This window comes from Rhododendron vialii, chromosome 9a (assembly GCF_030253575.1).
Source record: "Rhododendron vialii isolate Sample 1 chromosome 9a, ASM3025357v1".
NCBI classification, from domain to species: domain Eukaryota; kingdom Viridiplantae; phylum Streptophyta; class Magnoliopsida; order Ericales; family Ericaceae; genus Rhododendron; species Rhododendron vialii.
In genome coordinates, this window is record NC_080565.1 from 37,635,307 (window position 1) to 37,644,392 (window position 9,086).

A 9,086-nucleotide genomic window follows, 5' to 3' on the forward strand; every position below is an offset into this window, starting at 1 on the left:
ATAAATAATTATTATAAAATTTATGCATATTTTTTTTTATTTTTGTAAGGTTCGAAATGAGCCCTATACGACATACAGTAACCCATGTGATAGACGGAATGCGGTAGTTCTAGATTTATTGTAATAATAATAAAATAGAGGGAGGATGAGGTGCTAATAGAGCCATACAAGCTAAACATGGCATTGCTCAGGTTTGGCTCGAAATCTTTTTACCCCTGATCAGACTCGGCTTGAGCTTGAGAGTTTATTGAGACTAATTGTTCAAGCTCCCTGTTCGATTCGTTTAGCGGCCCTAATGAAAGTGTTTCTCTCAATTGTCGGCCAGAATGCCAACGACGTCGTTTGAGGAAGTTCGTTAGAACAGCACACCAATTAGACCCACGCACCGATTCCCGAGAAAACTTCCCGTCGTACAGGAATTGTTTAATTCTCCTTTTCGTGGTGAAAAAGAAAGCAATAAATTCTTTATTCAGATTCACAGATCAGCCAGCGGCGAGAAATCATTGCTCTCCGATACTCTCCTCGAATCTCACTTTTTCGCAAAAAAAAAAAAAAAGAGTTTGCTTTCTCCTCGCCCACGAGTCCAGATCAGTTCGCTTCAACAAGGTTTGAGGAAGCACCGTATCAAGTCTGTAATTCAACATCTGGGTTTTTTTTTTTTTTGGGTAAAGCATCTAGGTTTTCACTGTTGAACAATTTTTCTCGAAAATTACTGGGTATTGATTGTATTTGTTGTGCTTTGGCAGGGAATTAATAGATGGACGATGCATCAGAAGATCTTTGTGACGGAATTGGAGAGGGAAGCCCTTCGACATCGGGTGGCTCGTCGTACAGATTGTTCGGTGGACAGACGACGGTTCATCAGATGATGGGCGGTGGTAGAGGTATATTACGTTGCTCAACATGTTTTCGGTGTATATACGCTTATAAGTACATTGCATAGTGCATTGACTGGAATTATTGAAGCGAGTCTGTTTTTGATCACGCAAGGACTATAGGAATCACTTGTTGAGGAAGCTCTGTGGAGAATTCGGCTAAACTTACGCGCACACAACGCCAAGAACAATTAAGACAGAGACTTTTAGGTGGTTCCCCAACTGTGTAGTTGTGTGTACCCATGGTTAGCACCAGTTTTCACTTTTCACTGTATATCGAATGAAGAATGGTGTACGAGTTATACATAACAAGGATTTATAATCTAGGTTTACACTTTACATCATCAATTACCTTAACAACCCTGTTTAGGTGGAACCCCGAATAGTCAACAAAGCGCAAATTAGACCGAACAAGTTCGTGTCCATACATTTAGTTTAGGAAGACTATATGCCAACAAGAGTATACATTCTAAGACCTTCATGTTTTGCCTTGTTGATGGACAGTTATGATTTGTCATTAAATTGCAAATTTGGAAACTCAAGGTCGGAACTTATTTATGTCATACAATTTTTAAGGGTGGAATTTGCATTGGCATATATTCGGATCCTGGATTTGTGGAGGGAAAGGAACATAAAGGGAAGAGATATACTAATGAAAAAATGAAAACCATTTTACATGGGAAAATGCCAAGTTATCCATGAAAATATACACGTATAAGTAATTGGTATTTTCCTTTGTTTTGATGAACCAAGATTTAAACATAGTCCTTGATGAATCTGTTTCAAGCGCCTCGACCTTTGGACCTGTAAGTAAGAACTAAGGACACCGGTGTGGTGCCAACCAACACCCCCAGATGCCTCAGTACATTGATTCGTAGTGGACTGAAGTAGAGAGTACTCAAGCTATTGATGGATGAACGAGAGTAACGTACCTAGCAAGTAGCAAGATATTTTGGAGTATAGGCATGGGAAGAAGAATCCCGTTAGGATTAGGTCCCTTGGACCTAGGGGTATGGATAAGGGTGGGACTTAATGAGTCAAATGGTCTTAGCCATCCTACTTCCTTTGAGTACTAGTTCCGACTAGAATAGACATAATCGGTTGTCGGCCTTGGCCTATCAGTCCTGATAAGCCCAATAAGGCATTTTCCCTGCAAGTAAACCATAAGAACACAAATTGGGGATTCTTTGATACAAATGTTCATTGGTAGTGATTGCTTTCCAATGTGAAGTTAACTTCTCTAGAGCTGTAGTAAAAGCGAGGTTGGCTGTTCAGATAACATATGCAGTAGTTGCTAGCATGCTAATACACTAACCCCTCCCGTATATTTGCTGCTTGTTTCGTGAGTTTTGTTTAACTGATCCTTTTTTCACTTTGTTCTTACTTCTTAGCTGCTGATGTCATACTGTGGAAGCGGCGGCATGTTTCATTTGGCATCATTGTTGTTGCTACTGTTGCATGGCTCCTTTTCGAGCGGTCAGGGGTATCATTGTTGTCAATTTGTTCTGACGTCTTGTTAATCTTGGTTGTACTGCTATTTATTCGGGCCAACTACGCTGCTTCCAAAAATAAGTACGACTCTTCGGCACATTATAATATGGACTACAAGTTCCTCATTCATCTTATCAAAAAATCACTTACCGTGGCTGTTTTCTCATTGTGCAGACAACCCCAGACGTTGCCTGAACTTGTCTTGTCAGAAGAAATGGTCAATAATGCTGCTGCATCATTTCGTGTCAAAATCAATTATGCGCTGCTTGTGGCTCATGATATAACTCTTGGCAAAGACTTCAGACTTTTCTTCAAGGTTAGTGACAAACAGTCTAAGAAGGATGAATGCTTTTAAGCTGTGGAGTCTGTAACTCTGTATCAAACAGTATTACAGTATCCAATACATGTCACCCGCTTGTAAACAGGACACTTTTGTATTTTTCAGAGTACTGTAAATACGCTTCGGACACTTCAGGAATCCACATGTCTATTGCTTAGACATGCCAAAAAAGTTTGGAGAAAATAACTTTGGATCCAATGGTTAGATGACAAATCAATGTGGATTTGTACCTCTAATCTCTCCTAGACTTTCTAATTTTAGGAATTGCGCAATTTCAAGGAGGGTACTAATATTTACATGGCATTGTTAAATTATACCGAGGATTTCATAATGCATTTTGATGAGAAGAATGCTGAATGGCCTGTGTTGGTTTTAGTATTGATCCTGCTTTATAAAGTCATCGATGACTGACCCTTCCCGCTACTTGCGTTATGGATTGTTTGACCTCGTGTTTCCTTTTTTTTGTGTACCATGTCTCACAATTTTTATGAAGATTTTTCCTTGTTGAACTTTTGTCAAATTGACAGGTGGTGATCTGTCTATGGCTCTTGTCCGCAATTGGCAGCGTGCTCTCTTTCTTTACACTTGCATATATAGGTATGCATAGTTATCCTTGCTCTTTCATCTGTTTTTTTTTTTTTTGGCTCAGCCTCTTTCATCTGATTTTTGTAGTTAAAAGCTTGTCATGTGTTCACTTTCTGTTTGATTTATTTCATGATGCATTTATTCTCATCGGTTGCATTACAAGTTCATGGTGAGTACTCAGTTTCGTAGTCTATCCTAACAAGATAGGGCCGTACTTTCTATTTTTGAATTAAACTTGGGTACATTGCAATTTAGCCCATGTTGTTTTTCTGATGAATGGTATATACAAGTGTTTTCTGATGTCTAGCTTCAATTGCATCCGTTACAGGAACTATTCTGTCGATTACAATTCCTGCCCTATACAATAGATATCAAGACCATATTGATCGGTTTGCTGGTCTAATCCACCAACAGATGTCGCATCACTATAAAATAGTGGACGAGAATGTTATTAGCCGAATACCACGGAGTTTGTCCAAAGACAAAGATTCATGAACGTTCCTCATGCAGATGAATTACATGAGCGCGGACCATTTCTTCAGTGGATTTAAGCTTTCTAACTTGTTCTTTTCATTCTGAAAAGTGAGAAGCCCAGCTTCTTTTGTCCGTGTTCGAGCCAAATTTGTTATGTCTGGTCTTGATGCATTGAAGTTAAGAGTAGGTGCTTGAATTTCGTGAAATTTGTTAGTGAAGCCACATTCAATTCAGGCAAAAGCTCACTTTCGTTTTGCTTTACAATCCCCCTTGCACCCAGAAAAACTCTATTTTTCATACCAACGATTGGTTATTCAGCTAATAGAGGTTCTCAAACTGATGATCTCACTGAAATGTAAAAACTTGTGTGTTTGTGTAAGGGTACCATAGGGAGGATCAGCATCTTCTACCTGCACTTCAGCTATGTTCTTCAGTATTTCCTGTGTGTTCGTTCTACGCGATTGACATAACAAAGACCGCCGGACCTGTCTTTTTTTTTTTTTTAAGCAGTATTCATATTATGTTCGGATTTCGAATTTGTGGAGGGATAAGCAAGGAAAAGAACCTGAAGTGGTAGAAGCATGACTCGCATTCAGTTTTCCTTTTCCTTATTTTTCCTTATTGAAGCACGAAAGCTTGAAAAGGTTTTATATTTTTCTAGTGAGGGACAGAGTCATATGTAACAGAGCAAAAATCACCAGTATCAATCCAATTTTTGGCAATTAAAACGTAATAGCATTTTCATTTACTAAAATTGACGTTCCATGCACATATGCTGCCGATTTTACATGTGATCCAACCAGATTCACTTCCAACTTCTAATACTACAAACTATCCAGAGTTTGCATTCTTTCTGCTTCTAAAGTAGACAAACGGGCTGGCAGATTGTTAGGCAGCAGCAGTCACTGGTCTTGGAGCAGTTCATTTGCCTTGGCCGACCAAACCTGATATGTATCATCAGTGAAAATAACCAAGTGAACCTGCAAAAATGCATTAACATATATTAAATATAATTCAAAATTGACAGTAACATTCGTGATACAAAATTTGACATTTGTAAGTAGCCCATCAATGACGATTAACAGGTGGCAGGCAACAAGTAAGTTTGTTTTTCTTTTGAACATCAAGTAATTTTGTTTGGAAGGTGAAATTTACGACTATATCCGTCCCTACATATTCATTGAATGAGCCAAACAATTTACTCATGCCAAAAATCAAGCAGGTTGAGTTAGATTTTATCCTTCATTAGAAGTTATATTACATATTCTCAACTTCTGGCTTTCAAGCATCGGCAGCTGAGAGAGAAGTTGCACTGAAGGGCAAAAGCAAATTGCTGTAAGCCACATGATACAACTCTGGCAAGTTGTCTTGACAAGGTTAGGTTCCAACCAAGTAGTTCTAAGGGAAAAACAATTTTGCACAGGTGAAAGTTCCATATGTCTACCCAAGCTTGAGTATACATGGCAAATACAAAACAAAACCAGGAAAAAGCCGCTCAATCATCACAACATTAGGATGCCCTAGAAAGAACAATGCATTTAGAATTGCTGGTTATACTACCCACAATAACTTGAAACCGAATGAAGAACCTCTCAAAACTTTAGTTCCACCTCACGATTATAGTTCTTTTGACTTGTCAATCAACATTCTCACCACAGAATGGGCACAGTGCCGTGAAGCATAGGATAGAAATTAGAAAAGGGGAAACAAGACAGACAGCATTTCAATCTGGATATTGTATACAATAACATAAAGCAATTCAGGAACATGTCATACCTCCTTGAAGTCATTTGAAAATTCTCTGATCGTGGATATAGCTACAGTCGCAGCTTCATCAAAAGGATACCTGGATTATAAACATACGCAAATTAACATGAAACAAGTACTAGTTTCCACACTGAATAAACACCAAAACAAGAAAAATTCGTCGCAATTGCTTGGGTCATTTGAAGTTTGTAAAACCAAAAGTGGTTTTACTTTTACTTTTAGAAATGACAGCCAATCTATTTATTTATTCTACAAGTCCAGGAACTTAAACAACCCCACAATTGGCACATGAGACCATGTGCACCTATGTTGATTAAAATTGCTTTCATCATTCAGCTTAGTCTCAATCAAAGTAGGTCTACATGTCATCCAGCCGACGCAGATAGTTATTTCTCAATCTATTTAACAGGACTTTTCGTACTTATCCGGGAAAGAGAGCTTTCGGTAAGGCAAGTGAAAAACTCCACAAGAATGCTATGCCGTATAAAGTACTAACCTTAAATCCTCAACGGACTGATAGTTCTATCGAATTTCAACTAACTTACCGATATACACCACATGATATGGTAGTAAATGCAATATATTTGATGTTGTTCTCTTTGGCAACACGTAGACTGTTTCTGTAACACATCAGGGTAAAAATAAGTCTTAATGCATCACTGAACAAAACCAAATGAAAGTCAATAAATATTGTAGAATGCATTATGTCTTGTGGGCAGGAATTACCTGTAAGCATTTCTTAAAGAGGCTTCAGGATTACTGTCAACATCATAAATAGGCCCAACTGTGTGAATTACATGAGATGCAGGCAACCTAAAACCTCTGCATGGATACATGGCAGTATAACCAGTGGTTTTTATGAACGTGAAACTAGATAACACAACTGGTATCATGGAAGTAAGACTAAGAAAACCTACGGTGTAATCCTCGCTTCTCCCGTGGGACAACGAACTCCAGGTCGGACCTCTGGAACACTATAGCATGCTGCTCGAAGTTCTGGACCAGCAGCTCGGTGTATCGCTGAGGGAAGATAAACACACTTAATAACAGAATCCAGAGACAGATATACACCAGAAGAAGCTGACAAAAATTACCTCCATCAGCACCGCCACCTCCAAGCATCCGCTCATTTGCTGGATTGACCTACAAGGACATTGATCAAATTTGAAAACCTAAGCAAGAACCTAAGCCATGCGCCCAAGTCATAGCGTCTAGCTTGATCTACAAGAACATTGGACAAATTTCAAACAAAAAAATTAAAGCCCAGTCATAGGGTTTCAGATTTTCATGGCGTCATAAGTTCAACAATGACCCATCATTTTTACTTCTTGCATGGTTGTTTCACAAACACTACAGAGGGCTTCACCATATGTAGTTGGGTGAAGTAAGTGAACCCACGGAAATGACTCCATTTTGTTTCACATAGCAAAATTTAGTACTAGTTCTTTTCTTTTCTTTTTTTGGAGGTAACCGGGAGTCTGACCAGCTTGCGCGCACCTCGACTAATCCCGAGGCCTTGAAGTTCACGACAGGGAAAACCTCCAGAGGTTTGGATCATTTTGATTTTTAGCCTTCATGAAATTCGACCTAGCATCCTGTTGGGCTGTCTCTTGCCCACTAGACCAAACCCCTTGGGAATATGTCAAACAAATCTTTGGAAACCATCACTCCAGAAACTTAGCTAATGTGGCATAAACCACTCTAGGACTAGAGGAAAGCTCACAGTTCATACGTCACCACCACCAGCTAATAGTTGCCGTCATTCCATCGAAACATTCATATTCCAAGACTTAGGCCTGTCAATGGACCGGATCCGATCCGAATCTAATAACGTCGATCCGATAATCCGAATCTGGTAATCCAAATACAGATCGGATCGGATTAAATCCGTTATCAATCTGAATCCGAACTTTCTTTTTTTTATAAAAAAACTGTAAATTTTTTATTTAAAAAAAAAAATGTTTAAGAAGTTGTATTTTTATTTTTAAATTTTTTTTGGAAAATATATTTTTTTTGAAAAAAAAATATTTTTTTGCTAAAATTTTTTAAGTACAAAAGTTTTCGGGTCGGATTCGGATCGGATTCGGATTTCTTGGATTCGGATTACCACTATCGGATCCGAGTTTAATCGGATTCGGGTCTTATCGGATTCGGATCTGGATCGGATCCAGCCCATTGACAGACCTGTTCCACGTGAAGCACAATTGAGCAGTTTAACTTCCAGAGACATCCAAGTATGACCTCATTCAATCATGTAATTTGCAATTAACAAGGGAATCTCCCATCCTTATGTCTTGATTTAAAATCTTGAGCTCAGAAAACAAATCTCAAATCCTTATCCAATTCACTCAAACCCTAACAAAATGAGTTTTACGCACTTTTCCCAAATAAATCACCGGAAACTCTTCGCTTTACTCAAAAATCTCAAGTGTAACTTCTAGCTTTCAAATTACCACGGCCATTTACCAAGTTCTTCATCAAACTTGTGCTCAAATCTGGGTTTGCTCATTGGTGGTGTTCATATAAAAATCAAGCCTTTAGTTAATCTTTCACTCCTTTTAGAATTCAGAATGTTGTTACAACGTGCTTCTTCACAATTAGGAATGCAGTGTAAACCAAAAAAGAGAGAAAAAGGTAAACTTACAATGGCGTCGGAAGAGCCATCGACGAACCACTGAGTGATATCTCCCTTATGGATCACGAGAGCGCTCGACGGAGACAGCGGGAATCGAATTTCTCCTGTTCCGTTTGACATCGTCGAAACCCTAACGCTGGTCAATCGTCCCACGATAGGTAAAGAAGTGCGCTTAGTTTTTGGAATGATCGAGACGGGTTTGCCTAGAGTTCGGAGACCACGGTTGGGGGCGTGGTTCCTGAAAGCTGGCCGCGTGTGGCCGAGGTTTCGAGGGTTTGAGGAGGAGAGAGGTTTGGGAAATTTGGGTAATCGAAGTCTGGAGAGCGAACCAGAAAGGATATTCATTTGTTTGAGTCATGAATTGGATAAGGATTTGAGAGAGAGTGCGTGGGTCACTGCTAGTCTAGTGCAGTGATAGTGCCTAGTTACTGCTGCAAACGAACTGAGTTGTTCTTGAGCAGCTTGAGGTTAGGTTTGCTAGAAATCGGTTTGGTCCACTAGTAAATTAGTCGACTTTGAGTTTTAGCCGAACGACCCCTAACTCGGCTCATTTACAAGAACTCAGCTTATTTGTAAAGGATTGGCTTGTTTACTAAAACGAACCGAGTTCGAACACATAAAAACTAATGAGCGGAGCTTAAGCTAAATTAGTTTTGAAAGAGCCGAGCTCGAGCACTTAAAAGCTTGACTCGGCAAGGCGCGGCTCACTTGTTGCTTGAGTACTACTTATCATCTATTTCTACGGGAGGAATTTCTGTTTTGACTTTCGGATTCGTGTTTGGGCCGAAACTGTCCTTCTGCAATCTCGATCATCCATCTCAACAATTAATTAATGATTGCAATCTCGATCATCCATCTCAGCAATTAATTAATGATTCAAGTTCGTTAAAGATTCCGATAAACACTATTGTGATCAAGT

General features: G+C 39.2%; 2 protein-coding genes across 6 annotated transcripts; one reads left to right on the forward strand and one right to left on the reverse strand.

The window, feature by feature from the left end:
* Positions 1 to 168: 168 nt before the first annotated feature.
* Positions 169 to 4,029, forward strand: LOC131300984 (reticulon-like protein B16). 5 transcript variants are annotated; one of them, XM_058327065.1, is made up of 6 exons: positions 169 to 628; positions 747 to 884; positions 2,267 to 2,447; positions 2,541 to 2,682; positions 3,234 to 3,303; positions 3,620 to 4,029. In XM_058327065.1, the coding sequence occupies exons 2-6, from the start codon at positions 758 to 760 to the stop codon at positions 3,784 to 3,786; spliced, it is 687 nt and encodes a 228-aa protein (XP_058183048.1). In that variant the 5' UTR covers positions 169 to 628; positions 747 to 757; the 3' UTR covers positions 3,787 to 4,029. The 5 variants fall into 5 exon arrangements, with proteins under 5 accessions (XP_058183048.1, XP_058183045.1, XP_058183047.1 ...); XM_058327062.1 differs by having other exon boundaries at positions 217 to 665; XM_058327064.1 differs by having other exon boundaries at positions 217 to 648.
* Positions 4,030 to 4,477: 448 nt separating this feature from the next.
* LOC131300983 (uncharacterized) lies at positions 4,478 to 8,658 on the reverse strand. The gene is made up of 7 exons (XM_058327061.1): positions 8,177 to 8,658; positions 6,627 to 6,675; positions 6,450 to 6,552; positions 6,259 to 6,354; positions 6,078 to 6,152; positions 5,542 to 5,611; positions 4,478 to 4,745 (listed from the first exon to the last, which is right to left on the reverse strand). The coding sequence occupies exons 1-7, from the start codon at positions 8,510 to 8,512 to the stop codon at positions 4,668 to 4,670; spliced, it is 807 nt and encodes a 268-aa protein (XP_058183044.1). The 5' UTR covers positions 8,513 to 8,658; the 3' UTR covers positions 4,478 to 4,667.
* Between the last annotated feature and the right edge of the window lie 428 nt (positions 8,659 to 9,086).

What these genes read in the sequence shown, in the direction of transcription:
- LOC131300984 (XM_058327065.1), top strand. Translation starts at nt 758, where the DNA reads ATGGACGATGCATCAGAAGATCTTTGTGACGGAATTGGAGAGGGAAGC. An exon ending in TACGCTGCTTCCAAAAATAA is followed by an intron (nt 2,448 to 2,540) that starts GTACGACTCTTC and finishes CTCATTGTGCAG; the next exon opens with ACAACCCCAGACGTTGCCTG. An exon ending in CTTTACACTTGCATATATAG is followed by an intron (nt 3,304 to 3,619) that starts GTATGCATAGTT and finishes CATCCGTTACAG; the next exon opens with GAACTATTCTGTCGATTACA.
- LOC131300983 (XM_058327061.1), bottom strand. Translation starts at nt 8,512, where the DNA reads ATGAATATCCTTTCTGGTTCGCTCTCCAGACTTCGATTACCCAAATTT. An exon ending in ATGGCTCTTCCGACGCCATT is followed by an intron (nt 6,676 to 8,176) that starts GTAAGTTTACCT and finishes ATGTCCTTGTAG; the next exon opens with GTCAATCCAGCAAATGAGCG. An exon ending in ATATCATGTGGTGTATATCG is followed by an intron (nt 5,612 to 6,077) that starts GTAAGTTAGTTG and finishes TTTATAATCCAG; the next exon opens with GTATCCTTTTGATGAAGCTG.